The 21,505-nt window shown below is 41.0% G+C and overlaps 1 protein-coding gene across 1 annotated transcript in view; it reads right to left on the bottom strand.

Annotated features, from left to right (window-relative positions):
* Positions 1–492: 492 nt before the first annotated feature.
* LOC131233715 (uncharacterized) overlaps positions 493–21,505 on the bottom strand; it is a 32,041-nt gene continuing 11,028 nt past the window's right edge. The window contains exons 3-12 of the mRNA XM_058230501.1: positions 11,676–11,728; positions 11,143–11,267; positions 10,946–11,040; positions 9,190–9,395; positions 2,665–2,853; positions 2,381–2,587; positions 1,265–1,418; positions 1,102–1,165; positions 880–945; positions 493–800 (exon numbers count right to left, since the gene is read on the bottom strand). Of these exons, the coding sequence (XP_058086484.1) occupies positions 727–800; positions 880–945; positions 1,102–1,165; positions 1,265–1,418; positions 2,381–2,587; positions 2,665–2,853; positions 9,190–9,395; positions 10,946–11,040; positions 11,143–11,267; positions 11,676–11,728 (1,233 nt within the window). The 3' untranslated portion in view covers positions 493–726. The remainder of the gene's footprint in view (positions 801–879; positions 946–1,101; positions 1,166–1,264; positions 1,419–2,380; positions 2,588–2,664; positions 2,854–9,189; positions 9,396–10,945; positions 11,041–11,142; positions 11,268–11,675; positions 11,729–21,505) is intronic.

Genomic DNA, 21,505 nt, shown 5'->3' with positions numbered 1-21,505 from the left:
GGACCTACACAACGTGGAATACGTAGGACATTTCACCAAGCCGGACCTGCAAACCTGCTCATCATACATAGAAAACATATCGTGGCTAAAGCTGACAAGACCATCGCAGGGGGGAAACTGGAAAAATATCTACATCTTTCGAACATGGGTTGCATCGACCGGGGCCCAAAGTGACATCTGTTTATGGTTCATATTTTCCAATACATTTCTATTTCACGGTGAAAGACTCATTTAACAAGGACATGACGGTTGTGCCTGCCTAAGAAAAAAGAATCATGATGAAAGTAACAGCTGTCATAATAGCTTGTATTATCCACACATTTCTATTACCCATGATACGACAGGCCCCAAAGTAACAGCTTTTTATAAATTGTATTATCAATAACCGCTTTTTATAGATTGTATTATCCGTACATCTCCATTTCATGATGAACGATTCATTTTGCATGGAAATGTTATGGACAGACTTGTGCATGCCTGTGACAAGTCTGGTGATTTGGAAATACAATTACAGAAGCGAGTTGTCATATATACGAAATAGCAAATGATGCTGGCACCATTGGAATCCTCAAGCTCATTCACACACCATTTCATTACAACGATAATCCGTTCAGGAACATGGGATGATGAGAAAAATTTTGCATAAACACTTTATTTATGAAAATTTTAAATCCAAGTGCAAAACGGGCATTCAAGAAGGAAAGAAATAAAAGGATGAGAGGGTGGCTAGAATGAAAATTCCTCAGGTAAACCTTGGTACTTACACGATATAAAGCTTTTGTACTTCCCTTGAGTATCTCCTGCCACACAGAATATGCAATCAATGCAAGAATGAAAAATAGGTGTAATGAAGTGAAAGTTAACAAAAAATGCATTTACCTTTACATTCAAATGGTGGTATGCTCTTCAATAGGGTTGACTCCACCAAATTTACAAGTGCGTTGCCTGAAACCATAAAAATCCTTCTTTTCATCTCCAAAAATAAGATCATCCGAGAAAGCAAAGACAGAATTCAAATTCTTCAAAAGCTGTCGCTTTTCATTCAAAGTAATAGAGTATCCAAAGTTTCAAGTGTCAGCGAGTATTCTTTTCCAGCTTTACCAGTTATATGCTTTTCTCCTTCCATGACGTTAACTAGGAATGACGGAATCTCATTTTCTTTCAGCTGAAGTGATCCCATGAAAGAAAGGGACAGAATACAATCAGTTAAAGGTTTAAGCAAGAATTCTGCTTAATAAGGAAACAAGTTTTGCTTTTAATAAACCTGTGAAAGAAGTGCTTTCGAAAGCTCCAGAGCATCAAGTGGCGAGGGACCCTTTCTGTATGCAGGCACAAACTTCCCATTTTGATAGCCTGCCAGAAAATGGTATGCTGCTTGACCTGGAGAGAGCTTGGATACAGAAGGAAGGGCACCAGAACTGCAGCTCGATAAAGGAATCCAAACATTTGCTTAGCAAACAGTGAAATTGACTCGACTACCAAAACACCAAGGCAAAAGACTGATACTGTGGCATAATATTATTGCCAAGGCATCAGGTGCACTAAACAGTAGCATTCCATGGAACAACACAACCAAAATAGTTGCAGCCTTGTACTTACTTACATTTGGGAATTAATAATAAATAGAGCTTTGCTAGGCCGACGGTCCCATAATCAGGTTTAGCACTCCTCGTGTTTACCAGAGTTTTGGGTCAGCTCATCTACATATGATGCACATCTCAGATGTTCCCCACACAGGCGATGTGGAAAAAGCATATAGAGGCATGTGGGGAGGTGCATGTGGGCATAGCAAGACTCTTATAAATATACCTGAGGAAATGCTAATGAATTCCTGAAGAATTTAAGACCCTGTTTGGGTCAATGCAATCAGTAAAGTAGATTAGGAAAGGAAAATATCAAATATGAGGAAATCCATGGAGAAGAATTGTAAAAAACTATTTTGTTTTGGTTCCCGTGATTTACAGGGAAATATGGAATGGTCAAAAAGAGAAATTTATCTCTCAGAAAGTGTGGAAATGAGGATTATGAAGTTTTTTTGGAAGAAAAGGAAAATACATTTTTTGAGGAAAACAGTTTTCCACAGGTTACTTTGTTCTCACAACAGGCAAAAAAAAGTCGCATCTACGGTATACGTTTTCGTTTCCATGATTACTTTTTGCATCCCACCAATAGAAACAGGCCCTAAGGGACACAATAATAATATGCCCAACAGCATGCTGAGGAATTTCCAAATAATTGGAAGGAAGAGAAATTTTCTAGATACCTAACTTGCCAAGAACAAGGACTGCAGCAGGAAATTTGATGAGGCTATGGTATCATGTATTCATCTATAACAATATTTGCTAAGAGCATGGGCTGATCATTGAATCACTTGTATTACCTATCAGCAGCTGCAAGGATCACAGAAGCTGGCAATTTGAATATTGGTGCATCAGAATCTTTTGTTTGAAAGAGAGGTGCAACACCATGAGAAGACAGGACTACACCTGCATCAGTTGACGCCAAAATCACACGCAGACCTGCACAGCTCTGGATGGTGTCCTCTGGAGCAAACAACAGAATCACGGAGTCGCCAGACACGAGGAACCTAAAAAGATGAAAATGCAGAAACCAAATAACCACTTACTGTGACAAATAAACTAACAAACAACCAGCGGTTCCTACCTGGCGGACAGAGGAAGGCCTCCCCTTGCAGTGATGACAGGTGCAGCCATGGCAGCTAGGGCATCTTTTAGACCATCAGTGTCTGCAAAAGCTTTGCCACAGAGGATGAGGGAGGAACGTTCAATATCGGCTGCTAAAAACCCAGCATTTGAATGTGATCCGAGACCAATAGCCTCCCCAATAGTTGGGCTGCAGGATTAGTGGATCAGTTAGATTAAATTCATCATCGAGGTTGGTCATATCGACTTAGTGACCTACATTTTTTGTTTTTTGTTTTTTCAGAAAAAGATCTACCGAGTATGGCCTTCATCTAGGACATGTCCATTCAATGCTTCGTGTATACTAAAGTAAGACATTATAAAAATGGAACAAAAAAAAAAAAAAAACTGACCAGCTACCTTTTGTGGTAAAATGGATGCAATAAGCGGTGACAATATTAGCAAGGTAACTGCAAATATTAATACGAGTCCAGACGGTTTGCAATACCATAAACAAGATCATGGAATTGTCAACTGCTGCAACAGGGTCAGAATCTATAAGCTGATTATTTCATTAGTTTTCCCCTCTCCTTCCACTTATCAGAGGGCTTACATGTAGCCTGTATGACTTTAACCTTTTGGGTAAGCAACAATGATGTCCATCAGTTGAGGCTTACACTTGCGACAACATCCCAATAATTTCTTATATTGACTCTTGCTGGGGGCCATATCCTCTTTTCCTTGGATTAAGACTAGGTGATGCATCTACCAAGGGAACACGCAAGCGAGAATAATGGACAGCAGTCAACTATCAAATAATGCAAGAATGCAAAGAAAAATTGACCTTTAATCAGAAAATTAACAAGATGCAGAAAGTTCTGTTTAAAGATTAACATGATCGATTGGTATACTAGCACCGACCACCTCTGAAGAAAATTAATACAGTACATACCACAAGACTAAAACTAGAATGAACCACATATTTAGAAGCACTAACGGTACTAGAAACTGTCAACAGTGAGCACCCGCAAAATAGTTCCACTTCATGTTTTGATCTCTGTGATCATATGATGACATCAAAGCATCTAACCTTCTTCCCTTCAAAGTTAACACTTCATACTTTTACTTTAAGAAATGTTGCCAGGCTTACCTTTAACCAAAACCTTACATCTAACCTTCTTCCCTTCAGAGCTAACACTTGGCAGAATTCATTTTCATCACTTACAACATAAAACCTACAGTTTTATAAAAGATAGTGTAATTGATGGAGAGGCTACTTTTAGGGGTTTGTTGATCCTGTCGATGAACGCTTGCGAGAGCTGCTCCCAAGTCTTGATGCGTTGGCAATCCAGAGAAGTGTACCAGTCCAAGGCATGACCCTTCAGAGACTTTTGGAACAGGCAGATAAGGGCTTACTCATTCCCTGCTACTGCATTCAGTTCCCCATAGAATGCCTTGAGATGTGCCATAGGGCATCCACTGCCATTGTATCTCTTGAATTTGGATACCTCAAAGTTCTGAGGTACTTGTGCATTTGGGAAGGGACACACGTCCCTGAACCTTGTTGAGGGGAGATCGACCTCTTGTTGTCTTTGAGGCTAGCTTTGCATGGTTTGGAGCTGCTCCCGGAACTCTTCTATTTCTATGCGGCTCATTTGAGGGACCGGTGTCTCTCGCGGCAAGGCATGTTCCATTTCTTTGGCATAGTGATCAATTTCTTCGATCCTATGGTTCCCTTGAGGGAAAGCTTGTTGGAATGTAACCGTGTTCTCGGCTATGGGAAATTGAAATTCAAAAGCATTCCCGATCAGGGGAGGCTGAGATGATGGGAAGTAACTCTCTTGTTGCGTATTCACCGCATTTTGCTGGTTGAACTGGGCCTGACACTAACCCCTATTGTTGTGGGCATTCGCCAATGTTGTCCCTAGGCTTTCGATCAGAGAAGCTATTGCTTGAAATTGTTTTGAGACCCCTACTGCAGGATATGCATGAAAGCCCCAAATCCATGAGTTTCACCCCCTCGTGGGCCCCAAATCCATGGGTTCTGCCTCACACGAACCACCCGCCTCACACGGGCCCCAAATCCATGGATTCCGCGGGCCGCCCACCCCAAGTGTACCCTTGGATCCCATAGGCCACCCCACTTGAGCCCGGTGTGAAAATGTCTCCATATTAATCACCCTCGGTGAGGAGTCTTAAACACAAGACATCTTGCTCTAATACCAATTTGATGCAGGACAATTAACCACTTGCTCTAAAAGCTCGAACTAAAAGAGCATGGCGAATTAATCCCTTTTATCTCATAGCCCAAGCCCCTAATCCATGAGTCAGGTCCTCGACCAAACTCTCCTCCTAGGCCCCAAATCCATCGGGCCATCCACCCCGAGTGTGCCCCTACATCCCATAGGCCACCCCACTTAAGCCCGATGTGAAAATGCCCCCAAATTATCTCCCGGCTGCAGGAGAGTACTGAAAGAAGTGCCCCATGGTTGAGGGTTGCGCTGGCTAGTGTGGGTGGTCCTGTGCAGACTCCAATGGTTGTGCTTGATTTGAGTTGGACGTTGGAAAGAGTCTGGGAGCTGATTGTTGTTGTTGTTGAATTGGGCCAACAGCGGTTTGCGCCTGCATGAATTGAAGGAACGTTTCTTGCAATACTTTTACACCTTGTGCTAATTCCTGGATGCAAGCCATTGACGCAACTTCTACTTGTTGTGGTTGTGCGGGCTGAGCTTCTGCGAGATCAAGAGCGTGGAAGAGTTGAACATCCTCCTCGTGGTCGGCCATGGCTATCGGTGATATGGTGCGGATTAAGCTGCAATAAGAGAGGTATTTTCGATGACGCCTGACTCGTAGAGGCGCAATTTTTTTGTTCTTTTTTAGTTTTTTGGAATGGATGCCGGAGTAGATGCAAATGCAAATGTGCAAGAACTGGTATTCATAAGGTATTTGTAACATATTGTTTTTTAAATCGGGTCGCGACTAGTGTAACTAGCAAATCCCCAGCATAGTTGTTGCTCTGTGGACGCCGCATCCCGGGTGGGGTCGACTCGCTTTCCACGGGGTGCCTCTCTCAAGGGGTTTTGGGGTTAAGAGGGTATTATGTTTGACTAGAGTTGCCACTAACCAATTACTTCGAATCTACAGTTGGTTAGACCCTGTAGGAACTCTTAGGATTGAGAATCTGAAGATCCTTAGCCCTAAGATGACTTTTGAGTTTGTTTTACAGAGATTCTGAGTAAGGGACCACGGTTACAGAGAGAGAAGGTGTTAGGCACCCACTCTGCCCGTACAAATGTATGGTCTCTACTTCAAAAGATCTAACTAATTTTTGAGGAATAAGATTAGTTTTCACACACAAAAGATTGAAGTGTAGTGTAATGATGATGATGATTGATCAGTCCGAATTTTTGTTAGGCAAGATCCGATTATATAGGCAAGCCACAGAGCATTCGTTCAAACTGACCTAGGGCTTGAGTGCTATGGAACATGGAAATGTGATGTGTGGGATGCTCGATGCTGTGTTGATGTTGATGATAAAACGATGGCTAACTGGCTGGGTTTCTGGTGGGCAAGCTTCGATTATATCGGCAAGGCACAGAGCATACACCTGCCAATTAGATACAGGAAAACGATGAAATGTAATGCAATGATGGTGTATTTGAGGAGCAGGAGGTTGAGAAGGGAATGAGCGTTGCTCGGTGCTAATGCACAGAATTAGATGCAGCTCATTAAAGCTTGAATGGTAGGATGGATGGTAGTATCACAAAGGATAGAACGACTGACTTAGATCAGGACTTGGGTGTCGCAAGAGATTTGGACTCTGGCTAGGCTAGGCTAGACCATGGCTAGACTCTCTCTCCCTCTCCCTCCTTGGTTGAGAGATGACTAGATGGCTAAGGCCCTAAGGGATAAGGAGGCTTCTAGATGAGAAGGGATGCTTGAATGTAGTGGATGCTTCAAAAGAGAAGGGGAGGTGGCTATTTATAGCCCCCAAACCCGGTTTTCTTGTAATTTCTACGAAGTCCTAGGGCAAAATATGGGTGGATGGTTTGGAATTGAGATTGTCACATGACATCATCTCATGGGTTGGATGAGGTGGTAAAATGGTAAATTTAGGAAAGAAGATGGACATCGGAGTAAATACACACTGGCCACATGCTTTGGGGCTATAAAAGAGAAACTCCACATGCTTAAGGGACGCCTTGAGTCCACACATGGGACTCCTTCGACAGACCACCTCCCTCACTCGTGTGGAGGCTCTGTTGTGAAGGATGTTACATTGAGGTTGTGCGTTGTACTTCGATTGGACTTGATTTTGGGCTTTTGATTCGGGCTTGGTTTTGGGCTTAACTAGGTGAGTTGACTGGGTTGTTGAACTAAGTAGGCTGACCGGATGAGTTGACTCAGTGAGTTGACTGGGTGATCCGATTCGTCGAGTTGACTCAAGATTCTAGGGTTTTGAGGTCCTCGGGTTTAGGACTAGGTCGACTGGGTTGACTGGGCTGAATTGGGTCGAGATTAGGGTTCCTAAGGTTTAGGCCTCTAGGGCTAGAGCTTAGGATTAGGGTTTTGGTAATGCAGGGGCATTTCACATCGGGCTCGAGTGGGGTAGCCTGTGGGATGCGGGGACACACTCAGGGTGGGCAGCCCATGTGATTTGGGGCCCATGAGCCCACGAGGGGGGTTTGGACGAGGTCCTAACCCATAAGATGTGGGGCCTGGGCTATGAGATAAAGGGATTAATTCGCCATGATCTATTAGTTCAAGCTTTTAGAGCAAGTGGTTAATTGTCCTGCATCAAATTGGTATCAGAGCAGGAGGTCTCGTATTCGAGAATCCTCACCGGGGGTAATTAATGCAGGGGCATTTTCACACCGGGCTCGAGTGGGGTAACCCGTGGGATGAGGGGACACACTTGGGGTGGGTGACCCATGTGATTTGGGGCCCATGGGGGAGGTCTCATGTTCGAGACTTCTCACCAGGGGTGATTAATGCAAGGGCATTTCACACCGGGCTCGAGTGGGGTAGCCCGTGGGATGCGGGGACACACTTGGGGTAGGCGGCCCATGTGATTTAGGGCCCACGTGCCCACAAGGGGGTTCGGCCGAGGTCCTAACTCATGAGATGTGGGGCCTGGGCTATGAGATTAAGGGATTAATTTGCCATGCTCTAACAGTTCGAGCTTTTAGAGCAAGTGGTTAATTGTCCTACATCATTTGGTGAACCATCCATTGGTTCAAACTCAATCAGTTTATCAGCCTGAGGTGGAGTGTCTACAATTAATGCTAGTGAAATCAACTATTGTTGATACTTTTCTAATTCAGCAATCGGCGAAAAGTGCAGAGATACGAGGAGAAATCTAAACATGCTTTTTTATAGGTCTTGAGGAAGCATAAGATACAATACTTAAGGAGGTCATGTCGTGGGCAATCCACAAAAAGGGGTTCTAGGAGGATCTTTCAACATCATTAAAGACGTATGACAACACCTTGCAAGAGTGAGAATGATGAGTTCCAAGTGGCAATGGAACTTTCATCGGGGATATTAAGCCCTCACCTTTTTGCACTTGTCAAAGTGAATGAATTAACTGCTTGTGCAATTGAAGGTTTGGAGGAAGGCTTCAGAGACTAGAGACATAAATATAAACAAAACCAAGCCAGAGCATTTGGAATGCAACTTTAGTAAGAAAATTTATAGAAAGGCTTTAGTTAAAATCCATGGTCAAGAGATTACGAAAAGCAATGCATTTCTTACCTTGGCTCTGTTGTTCAAAAGGATGGGGAAATTAATGAGGATCTTCCAATAGACTTAGAGATCAGTCAATGAAGTGCGTATGTGCCTCTAGAGTGTTTTGTTATCATTGCAAGACCATAAAACTAAGGACAAGTCCTTACCACACTATATGGGGGAAGAGTGTTGGTAGTTATAAAGCAACATGATCAGAGATTTACGTTTGGGAGAGGTGGAGGGTATTGAGATGCATATGTGAGAAGACTAGGATATTGGACAGCATATTGAGATGGTTTGATCGTGTGCAATGAAGGCGATGGAGGGTCTAGTAGGGGAAGATTGATTAGGGCTGAAGGGTCTGAAAAGAGTATGAAAGAGACATCTGAAAATATTTTGATTGAGGTGGTGAGAACTGACATGAAGGCTTGTTTAATTATCAAGAATAGAGCTTTGGGTCGGATTGATTGGCAAACCAGAATTCATAAAAGTGAACGCATATAGTTGGGAGAAGGATATGAAAATGGTGCTGATCATACATTGATAGCATATAAAAAGAAGGAAGCGGTATATTAAACCCTTCTCAGTCCACAGTTTAAGACCGATTATGGATGCATGTCAATCAACTCAGTCCATGCTAAAAAGATATACCTGAGATATGTAGCCCTTGTGCATAAAAGAATTTCTGAAGACTTCAAATAAGAAATCGTAGGAAGATATATCACAAAGGACATTTCCAAATATATCCTTATAACTAACACAAAAAGAGAACTGTCAGACATTCCATAATAAAATGTATAAAAGGGGAACTGAAGACAACCTCATAGAGGTAGCAACATAAACAGTCAGAGGGCAAGAATCATGGGAAACTGCTCGAGTAGAGGTTGTCCAAAGAACATTGGAAAGTGAAAATACAGCAGTCGGGCTATCACTTATGATACGGACTTTTGCATCGCATTTTGCATATGAACCAACAGCACCATCATGAACAAAGACATTTGAGATGGATGAAATGTGAGAAGTGACCTAGAACAAGAAGAAGAAAAAAATGCGTTAAAAAATAGCAGGGTAGCAAGCAAAATGATCAATAAATGGCCCAAGATCAACTTCAGTGATGCAGACACCTAGTATTAGAACTCTCTCTCAAGGATAAACCCCACAACATTCAATGGCTGAAGAACACCAGCAATGTTTATTTAGAACACTGCAAGCTCACAAGCATGATTATTTTTTTACTATCAAAGTTCGCTAGGGACTGATGGAGACATTTGGCATCTTCTCAAAGACTTACTAATGTGCTGCAGAATTTAACAAGGATCACCATCTTTTCTTCCAGATTTGGAAACAAATCAAGGATAGTGTCTGGTCTAGAAATGGATGCAAATTAAAGAGATGAATCTTGTATTGATTGGAGCTACTTAATTAGACATTGTAAGAACAACGATAAGGTTTTCAGACATATCAAGTAATGGCAGCTTTTGGGAGGTTTAAGAGAATAATGACAACATCATTCTTGAAAAACAATTGTGAATTCTTTTCATTGAAAATGCATCTTTTGCTGCTTTTAGCAACCACAGGCAAAACATGAGAAGAGGGCTGGAATGTCTCCAGATCTCTACAACAGGTAAATTTCAATCTAGAGAAAATGAAAGAAATGGCTAGAAGGTTGACAAAATCTAGCTGTTGTCATTCTTCATTTACTAATTTTCCTAAACCGTTATGTTATAAATGGAATCCTCAAAGACTAAATCAATTTAAAGCTACATGGATATGGCATAAATAATCTACAATATGTCAAACAAGAGAGCCATGCATATTTCAAAAGACATGCTACTGCAAACTAGAATTAAATAGCAAGCAATGCACAAGCACAAGTTGCAATTCTTGGTGTGTGTCCAGACAATCACAAGAAAAACATGTATGATTGACTGTGGTGAATTCCTAGTATCACTATATAATTGCTAACCATCAACCATGCCATGGTCCCAAACAAGTTCCCCACATGTTGAGCATTCTTTCTCAGGTGAGAGGAGTAATGCATGGCCAATGAGGACGAAAATGTAATGCATCTGAATCCAAAGTTTATGAGATGCAAATATGACTCTATGCAATGTTGGTGCAATAATCTTCCCACCATATCAATTAGCTGATTAGCAAATAATAGCTAAGAATGCCATGTTTCCAAACAAGTTGCCCACATGCTGAGTGTTAATGCTCTTTCTTGGGTGGAATGAAAAGGGAAGCCAATATGACTGAATAATTGATGCATCCTCAGCCCCAAGTATAGAAGACGCAAAACCCAACAGTGCAATGTAATCTTTCTGCCATATCATTTGCTGATACATTGGAAAGAGAACGCTAGCATAGAGGATTGTCGTTCCCTCTTTGATTTTATTTACTAAAGTTTTGTTTATCTTTCAAGAGAAAACACAAAATATTGAGGTCATATTGCAATAGTGGGTTAGATAATGTGCATTCCTAATCAATGAATATGAAACATGATTAGAATAAGATTACGCTACAAGAAAATCTTCATACAAGGAAAAACTAAGATATCACAAACACTGAGCTACTACCTGTTTCAAAAGTTTGCTGAATTGTGCCTTCGTAATTTCTGAAGCACCTTCTGTGGCATTTCCTCTAATGTGAATAGGAAGACCAGACAATCGCTCTATATAAAGCCGAAAGTAAATCACAAAGGAGTCAATGAACAGCAAGAGAAGCAATAGGATTTGAAAGAATTAAAAAGTAAAAGCAATAATGAACTTGCTACCTGCACTGGTTGCACCCTTCTGTTGTAGCTCAGTAGACTTTAAGTTGTGAAAAGCTTTATCCTTCACAATTACACCTCTTCCAGCAAGAGCCCAACTAAGGCCATAAGAAACTCTTGCACCCTCTCTACATAAAGGAAGGACAAACAAAGTAAAAGAATGGCCTTAGGCAACCACAAAAAACATGGACCTTCAAAATTCATTATTATATATATATATATCTGCTTAATTGCAGATGAAAATCAAAATGTATTTTGTTTATGCAACATAAAGATATTGACTGCCAAGGACATGAAAACATTCTCTCTTGATTTCCATTTTTTCCTCTTAATGTCTCTGAGATAACCTTTTGTCAATTCAAGTCCATTACATTAAAGAATTCTAACCTTTTGTCTCCTTGAACACTTTCTATTGAACTTTCTAAATTAGAATTACGCATGCCCTTTCTTATACTGTTTGTAAATAAAACAATTCTTAATAGAAGTGGTGAGCGTTTTCAAGGTGATAGACTGTGTCTTGTAAGGTAACCCCTGACCTTGGAAATACAGCCGTTTCTGCTTCCTCGGCCAATGACAATGAAACTGCACGCTGGACAACTCCGAAACAAAGAACATAATGTCAAATCATGTTGACTCCATAACAAGAAGATTAAGCACTGTCCACGTGATCTGAAATGAGATATTTACACAATCCGACTAATGTATATCAATTCTGAGATACAAATAATATTCCAAATAACTATTTTGAAATTCAATGATGATGAGGAACATTGGCTTCGTTCCTTTAAAACGTTTATTTTTGTACATGTGTGGCCCACTTGATAAATGGATAGATTGGGAATACCCAAATGGGGAAATAGGGATTTTATCAACTTTCAGGCCAGGTCGGATCGGATCGGATCATTTTGGGCTTGGGTCCAGCCAAAATTATTCTGCATCAGGTTTGGCCTGCTATGCTAGGCCCATGCTGGGCTTGGACCAGGTTCAGGCCTCCGATCTTAAGTGTCGCGCCCGGGAGTAGCCTAGCCCAGCCCATTGCCATCCCTATTTTTGATAACGAACTGTATGGGTAATACAATGCATGACACACTTTGTCGAGAAATTTGTCGGTTTTATGCCATTAGGTTAGTTTGCTTTCTACATTGTTTTAGGATAGTTTGCTTTTGTTGGTTTCTCTCTTGTGCTAACTTGCTTTCATGCTGAGATCTTTGTGGAAAAGTCTCTTGATTCTTTCATCCAGGTACTATCTTTCCATCTCTCCTCTTTTACTTCCGTTGTCTCATATGCATTGCATGCTTATTTCTTTTTACATTGAGAACAATGTAGATTTTAGGTTGGAAGCGGGCGATTAGGTCACCTAATCAGTATTTTCTTGGTTTTGAGCAAATTGTGGATATTCTTGTGCATTCAAAGTGATTTTGACGACTGTCGTTGATTTAGAATTATAAGATACGTGATGTTGGTAATTTATGACTCTTGGATTCAGTTATCTGTTAAATTTCACAGTTAAGTTCGAGTTATTAATCCACGATTAGAAATTGTAAACATTGATTGAGTCATGATTTCACATGCCACATCTCGCTTACACATGAAGCTTTCAGTTCGATATTAAAGGATTAACTTGGTAATCACTAAGCATGAAAGGAACCAGCCTGAGAAATTTTACCATCATGTTTATAAAGAAGAATTGAAAGGGTTGGGCGAATGGCCTTCACCATAGGTATGCTCCCTATAGGTGAAGGTTCAATTCCCCACGGTTGACATTCGGAAAATGTTGGGCGACTGGTCTTCACCATAGGTTTGCTCCCTATAGGTGAGGATTTTATTCCCTCCTTGGCATTACTTTTAATGGAAAATTCAAAAGTTGGTAGGATGATCTATGAGGCAGGTTTTTCATGAATTCTCTTATTGGTTACCAATGATTTCATGAAATAGAGAAGTGAATCTTAAGGTTGATAAGCAAGATTACACTATACACCCATGGATCTTAATGTTTAGAATTTTTCTAATTAATGGATTAATACTTCGAACTTGATTATGAGGTTTACTATGCGCTTGAGTCCAGGAGAAGATACTACCCAACATTCATGAATCTTAGACTTCTAGTATCTGGATTGTTTTCCAAAATCACTCGAGTTTTTAGAAATTATCCTGTAATTCTCAATTTATTTTTTTTCGCATACGTTGCTCGGGACTAGCAAAATGTTGGTTGGGAGTTGGTTGTGTTGAGGGTCAAATATTGCATATTAGACCCCAATTATTACTCGATTTTGCAAACATGATACTGTTTAACACCTTATTTTAATCGTGTTTGTGATGCAAGGTGAATTTACGAGCATGAACTGAAAACGATGCTAAAAGCATGGATTTAACGCTCAGGAATCACCAAGGCAAGGAACAGACTCCAGGGGACCGAGATCGATGATTTTACACGGCCGAGATTCAAGAAAATCATGTGTGTCACACTAAAGAGGCCTGAAAGTCGTACAGAATGCAAGATCACAGGGTTCCCACCATCCGTTCGGTTCGAAATTTCATATATGGCCTAAGGACCATAAATTAACCATACATGTCGAATTTCAACCATTGAATCCTTGTGGAAGTGGCCCAACGGACAGATCAGTCCATAAATTGTCAAACTGGGGCCCACCTGATATCTGGATATGCTCCACTTTTGGTCTCAACCCATTAAATGAGCTGGAAAAGCGGATGGACAGAGCGGATTTCTCGAAACATCAAGACGGGACCCACTTCCATGGAGCAAGTGTGCACAACACACGTGCACAGAAGGTGCCCTAAATCTGGGGAGTCAATCAGCATACGCTGACCCGACTCCCAGCCAAAACGGAAAGCTCCGTTTTTCTGCCGCAACCGACGCAAGAGACCATCTTGCGGATCGCTGTAGGCCACCATCGTGACCCACGTAAACGATCCAAACCATCCATCATGGAAAGGGTTCGCCGAAGATTAAAACCCTGTAAAGAGCACACGTTGGGGTGCACGTACGAACACACAGTTCTCAGCCGAAGGAGGGCCTCTGCATTACAAGATTAAGGGACAGCAGCTATTTAGAGGAGTTGTGGGCCACTGTGAGTGGATGTCCAAACAATCCACATTGTCCATCTGTTTGGTCATCCAGAACTGTCCATAGGGACGTTTTCCCTTTTTGGAAGTGCATCGTTGTGCACGCACCAAGCCAGCAGGATTCCTGCCGTTCCGGTTGCGCAACACAGCTAGCTGCGTAATCTTTGCAGCTGCGTAAACAAGCTTTCGCAAACGGTTTTTATAGAGGCTCACACAAGGATCTTGGTGGGCCAGGAATCAGTGAGCGACAATCTGAACCATCCAAAGGAATAGATCAAACGCAAGAAGCAATGAGAGTCAATCTACTGATAAAAACAGAGTCTTGGTTGGCTGATTGAACGCTGAAGGATGGGACGATCAGAAACAGAAAGATGACCCATCAAAGGATCATCCTATGGCCAACAATGTGAATGGTGTAGATTGGAGGATGATCTCCCAGTAAGTGGACCGGAATCGTCTCAGTGGCGCAGGTACGCACGCTATTACGCAGCCTCCAATCAGGCAATGCGCAAAAGCAAAGTATGAGCATCGGACTGTTGTGGACCCTCATCATGATCAGGATGAGAAATCGACACCGTCCATCCTGCAGGGACGAAAAATATGATCATGGCATGAAGGATTACCCGCCGATCAGAAAGGAAAGTGGGCAAATTTTCTGGCTGTTGTTTTGGCTATGTAAACAGGATTTAAGCAAGTTTTTTTTTTACAACCAGCTTACGCACGCATGATTGATTGCGTGATTTCTTTCCACCGACTATGCATGTAGCCGACTGCATCATCTATAAAAGAAAGAGGAGAGAGAGAGAGAGAGAGACATTCAATCTTCAGACGTGAGAGAGAGAGAGAAGGAGAGAGAGAGAGAATTGTTTAGAGTTTTATTTGTTTTTTTTTTAATGATTTCTGAGAGATCTATCCCACTCATGTCGGGCTAAACCTCTTAGCTAGGGCTAAGAGGTGAAGCTTGTGGCGTGATGGGAATGATCCTACGGCTCTGATTCTTGTTAGACTAAACAGATTTTGATTCTGGTTTGATTATAGGAACACTTCTAGTTTTTAATGGTTTGTTGTGACTAAGATTACAATAAGTCTACGATAGCTTTGAGTATTTCCTTTATGTTATTTGATTGTGAAGTTAGGAAGCTCTGTTGTTCATCATTACCCCTTGGACATGGTTGGATGATGGAATCCTTCCTAATATTCATACATCTTTCTGATTGGTTGTGGATTGGTTTAATTCTGTTGTTTGCTTTGTCTCATGGGCATGGTTTTGTGATGGAATTATTTCTAATTCTTATACCTTTCACCTCTTTGAAAACTAGATCGAGGAAGTTCAGATTGAGCTTTAGTGATATATCTTCCAGCTGGATGAAGATGGGACTCGAAGTCCAGTTGAGTTCGTGAATCAAGCGTAGATCTCCCTGATCTCTACAAGTGGATCCTCTGAATCCCTAGTTTCCCACCTTTGAATTCTACAAGTTTTAGCGTACTATTTCACCATTATTCCCTCATATTCATCTGATTTAGATTTTATCTTATTCTAGTTCTAGTTCGAGTTACTTTCAGAATACGTACAAGGTTCAATCCCTGTGGATTCAACCTCGGTCTTACCAAGATTATTTACATCACAACCCTATACTTGGGGTGTGAACACCTTGTAGTGAAGATGGATTGCAACAGTTAAGCAAACAATGAATGCATGTCCCCTATACAGGATGTCAAGGAAACTTTTAACTAATCACTATAAAATCAGATCACTATGTGATGCAGAGGAATCAATGAGCATCCAATTCTTATTTCTTAGATCGGACTCTAAAGTCCCACTAAGGTTGGGAGATATGCGCCCATGAAATGATTCCTTCAATTTCCCCCCTAGAAATGATCAGAAATCAATGCATCATTGAAGACTCGGTTATTTCTTCCATCTAAATTTCCAAGTTTAACGCAAATGGGAGCACCTTCATTTCCCAGTTGCTGAAAATTCCCCAAACCATTCTGATGCAAGTACGAAATCCAGAATTTATATAAAAGAACGCTCCATACTGAGCTCACCACAAACCAGTGAAGGAAGAGATAATGCACATTTCACTCCTCATTACTGCACATTACATACCTATTCGGAAGGTAAAACACATCCTCTTCAGGTTATAGCAAGGTGTCCCGTATCCGTTACAATACAGCCGTATTGGCCGATAAGTAACGGTAACGGCCGACACCGTTACGCGATACGGGGTCAAAACGGGCACCCCCCGATTTTGTGACCATAACGGCTGTTACGGGCCATAACAGCCATTACGGACCCATAACGGCTGTTACAGGCCTTGAAAAATGGGCGAGGATTGGGAGGAAAGGAAAAAAAAAAAAAACTTACCTTTTTTTCTTTCTTTTCTTCTTCTTCTTCTTCTTCTCCTTCTTCTTCTTTTTCTTCTTCTTCTTCTTGGGCAGCTGCGGTTGCGGCCGCGGTGTCCTTCTTCTTCTTCTTCTTCTCTCTCTCTCTCTCTCTCTCTCTCTCTCTCTCTCTCTCTTCTTTCCCTCTTTTTTCTTCTCTTCTTTCCCTCTTTTTTCTTTTCAGTTTCCCTCTCTCTCCCTTCTTTTTTTATTCACAAGTGTACCACACACCAGCTAGCTATTGTAGGTACGTGTCATGCTAAGACGAGCGCTGACACTCCTCGAGCTCCGAGTTGTACGAACGGTTCAAAGGATATCAAAGTTACGTGGGCTCCACAGTGATGTATTTATTATATCTAGACCGTTCATCTATTTTCAGATATCAATTTAGAGCACTACCAAAAAAATGAATTATATCCAAAGATCGTCTGGACCACACCAAAAATAGCAGCAAAGATAATGATTTTCACCGTTAAACAATTCATGGGGCCCACCGTAACGTTTATTTTCCATCCAATCTGTTCAAGCCTTAAGACGAGCTCGTCAAATGAATGGACGGTTTAGATATAACACATACCTCGTGATCAGACCCGAGTGGGCCCCACCATGATGTATACATTTTATCCATGTGGTCCCTCCATTTTGCCACGTCATTTTAGGTCAAGATCCAAAAAATTAGTAATATCCAAATCTCAGGTGGACCACACCATAGGAAACAGTGGTTATAGAATGCTCACCATTAAAAATTTCTTAGGGTCCACTGTAATGTTTATTTTCAATCTAACATATTAATTGGGTCACACTGACATGGATGAAGGGAAAACACACGTCAACTTGATCTAAAACTTTTGTAGCCCCTAATAAATTTTTAATGGTGAACGTTTAACTATTGTTGTTTCTTATGGTGTAGTCCACCTGAGCTTTGGATGTGCCTCATTTTTTGGGCTCATGCCCTAAAATTATTTGGCAAAATTGATGGACGGTGTGGATATAACACATTCATCACGGGTGCGGCCCAAAAAACTTTAACACGTGTGCTACACTTCACAATCTGAGTCCCGCCTAATTCGGGCCCTTAAAAAATTGTACACGAGACATATATTAACTTAAAATTTACCAATTAAATTATGGACTGCAATTGCTAACTCACAATGCCAAAATCAAATTGTTTGAATAGTTTTAATTGTTAATTTGTGGACTTTTATTTTTTTAAATAGGGCCTTTTGATTTTTTTCATGATTCACTATCCAATAAATGTCCACCAATTCATAAGTAGGATAATGGCAATAAATTGCATGAATTTGAGGCTGATTTGGGGCATAGATTGGTCCTCCAAGTCAGCCCCAAATTGGCAACGCCATCTACCTGAATTTAATTTCATTTTTTTAAAGAACTATTGGGAGAAATGATATCAAATTGTTAAGTATATAAATTAGATATTTAGAAAATTAAATATATGAATTTTGTAGTCAAATTCAGGTTACCTGGTTCAAAAATTAATCAGACAGTCCGATACAACTTCTTACCAAAGAGTGGACCATTACACCACCATAAACATGTTCCAATTTATAAATGAATGCATATTTGGAATGCTTAGAATATTCCGGATTTAATCCATATTTTTTCATATTTTTTTGGCAAAAAAAAAAAAAATTTGCACCGTTACGCCCCCGTATCGCCGTTTACACCCCTGTATCCGTATCGGTATCGGAGGGCACCATTACGCCAACTGATACCAATACGGGATACCTTGGGTTATAGAGGGTAAGCAATTTATCTCTTACTGCACCCACGAAAATGCAGCAACTCTGGACAAGGATACCAAATCCCAAACTAAACCAAAAGACGAAGGCCCCGACTCTAGAAGTGATTGCCTGGATAAATGACTTAGCTGAAAAGATAACGCGTGTGCTTTGTTCCCACAGTTTGGTGTCTTTCAATTTTGCGGGAAGAAACCCGCTTGAAGCTTCTCAAGTAGTCAGCAAGATGCTTTAGTTTCTTCATCTTTCAGAATCATCCTGAGCTCAAATTGCCAAACCATCCAACACCATGGAGGATTCAAAACAATCTTTAACAGCTACTTTGTTCAAAGAAGCTTTAGATTATTTATTTTTTCCTTTTCTTTTTAATAGAATACTGAATTTTAAAAGATAATCATCCAAAAGAGGGTTTCAACATCCCTCTTTGAAATTCAATTTGGAATCAAATTCGACTATTGCAACTCAAATCTGATTCTGATCTTAAGTACATCATCGATTATTAACTTGTGGATGTGATTCATCCTACACCTGCCATTAGCCCATCTTGTGAAAAATGCTTTGTTTTTATGACCTTCCCTCAACCATGTCACCCTGGACTTCTATCTCCACATTGCTCCAACCCTCAAAACTGTCAAACGTTTCATCTTTAACCCTTCCCTCTCAATCAATCTTTCCTCGCGTGCTTTTTTCTCATCCCTATCAATAGAACCAATGTGGCTAAGAATTTCTTTTCTTTTTTTTCTCATCTTCTCTAAATTTGAATGTACTCAGTTCTTTAGGGCCCGTTTGGGCAGCTGTATTAGGTGGGATTAAGGTGGATGGAATTGTAAAAGTTGCAATAAATGCAAATGTAAGGTATTGTCGGTGGATTTGGTTTATCCCATATTTTCTAATCCCATGTTTGGTATGTAAGTATAAAAAAAGTAAATCCTAGTATTTAAATTCAATTACGTTTGGATTGGATGTGGATGTAGCAAAATCCACAATCCGTGGATACGTTGTTTGGAGCTATCACAAGCCACGGACGTGACCTTCTTAGTGTGTTGACGTCAACAAGTTTTGTGGTCCCCACCGTGATGCATGGGTTATATCGGTGCCGCCCATCCTTTTTGCGAGATCATTTTATGGCATGGGCCAAAAAATGAGGAAGATCCAGAGCTTATGTGGACCACACCAGTAAGCAGTACGGACAGTGACGCCCACCACTGAAACCTTCCTAGGGCCCACCGTGATGTTTATTTGCTATCCAACTTGTTCATGAGGTCACAAAGAACTGGATGAAGGGAAAACACAAATATCATATTGGCCCCTAAGAAGTTTTGGATGGTATGCGTTCAATCCCCATTGCTTTTTATGGTGTGGTCCATTTGAGCTTTGGATCTGCCTAATTTTTGGGCCCATGCCCTAAAATGATATCGGAAAATCACCAACAACCCTCGCCCTTCGTCTGCTCTTTTCACAAATCTCATGTGGAGATACAAACAGCCGCCTAAGATTGCTATTTTCTGCTAGTTGGTCAGTAACAGAAGAGTTTTGACAGTAGACAATCTTAGGAAAAGAGGCATGTGCATTCATAATATCTGCCTTTGTTGTATGGCAGAGCAGAATCGGTGAACCATCTCTTTATTCATTGCCCTCTAACGATGCAATTATGGGCAGCAGTATTCTCCTGGTTCAATATTTCATGGGCTCTTCCCTATTCTCCAATCAATCTGTTTAAAGCATGGCATGGGGCAGATTTTGGCATCCAGAAAAACCAGGTCTGGAGAAGATCGTTAGCGGCAGTGTGGTGGGCGATTTGGGAAGAACGCAATCAGAGATGTTTCGAAGGAAAGTCTAACATCGTTGGGTCTATTATCAGATGGGCTCATTTCCTCATAGTGGAATGGGATTCCCATTGACTGCAGACTACCCCTCTGGCCTTGTTTTAGTTTTCTTTTGTTTTTGCCTTTTGTCAAGTGTTGGTTTGCTATCTCAGCGGGCCAACTCTCCTTGTATCCTTTTCTTTTTTCTTTAATATAATATTTCATCACTTCTCAAAAAAAAAAAAAAAATGATATCGGAAAATGGATGGATGGTCTGGATATATCCCATGCATCATGGTGGGACCCACATAACTTGCTAATGTGGATCCCACACCTATTTGCTGGATTGGCACAGTGCAAGGCGGGATGGACACAGTATGTTTTGAGTTTCAGATGAATTTGGAAAGCAATGTCGAATTTTGAGAGGCATTCTCGTAATCCTTTCTAATACAAGGCCCATATTCCAAAGCATTTAAAGCTAATTTTGATCCCATCTCACACACCTTCCAAAAATGACATCCCGAATTCCAAAGTGGGATTAGTAATACAATCCCATCTAATCCAGCTTAATACCACTGCCCAAACAGGCCCTTAAGTTTCAACTTGACCTTTTAATACTTTTTCATACATCTAAAGCCTGCCCATCCCTCCTAATAAGGACATCCGAGCACCATACCAGAGGAGGAGGGATGAGCCAGTCTCCTTATGGCTAGACAACCATTACATGGGGCCCACTTGGCCCAATTCACATTCCTAGCCACGTTGAAGACCCCGCGTGTATATTCATGCATCTTTGAATACTCTACATTGGGAAGATGCACGTAGGCTACATAAATGAGCTTGATGGACACATCGGACCATTAGTTCGAGTGGACATGATGATCGGACCGTTGGATTTCGATCACGGACCATTTTAACTGTTGGATCATCGTCATTGGACATCTTGATCGTGGACCCCCATGGGGCCACAAAATAGTTAGTTGTTTAGTTTGTTTACATGTTTCGTTATTTTTTGTATGGCTCATATTTGCGTTGAGATTAGGGAGTTCGGAACAACTTTTAATTTCTTAAACGTCTTTATATTGAGAATCTTATATGAGAGCACTTTTTTGTAAAATATCTCTTCTAATAGTATAAAGGGTTGGGCGTCCCCACCCTAGTCAATATGCATATTATGAATGAAATAGATTTCCCTTCTTTTGCTTTGAGATTAAGCAAAAAAATTTCATCCTATGATTAGATTGGTGGTGCAAAACCACAGGAAACAATTCCCTAGTTATCTTTTCTATTTTTCTCTCTTCTCAACAAGATATCATCTTCTCTCATCTTCTT

The sequence above is a fragment of the Magnolia sinica genome, chromosome 18 (genome assembly GCF_029962835.1).
Source record: "Magnolia sinica isolate HGM2019 chromosome 18, MsV1, whole genome shotgun sequence".
In the NCBI taxonomy this organism is placed as follows: Eukaryota; Viridiplantae; Streptophyta; class Magnoliopsida; order Magnoliales; family Magnoliaceae; genus Magnolia; species Magnolia sinica.
Note: the sequence above shows the minus strand (reverse complement) of the source record. Positions and strands in the feature narration are given on the sequence as shown.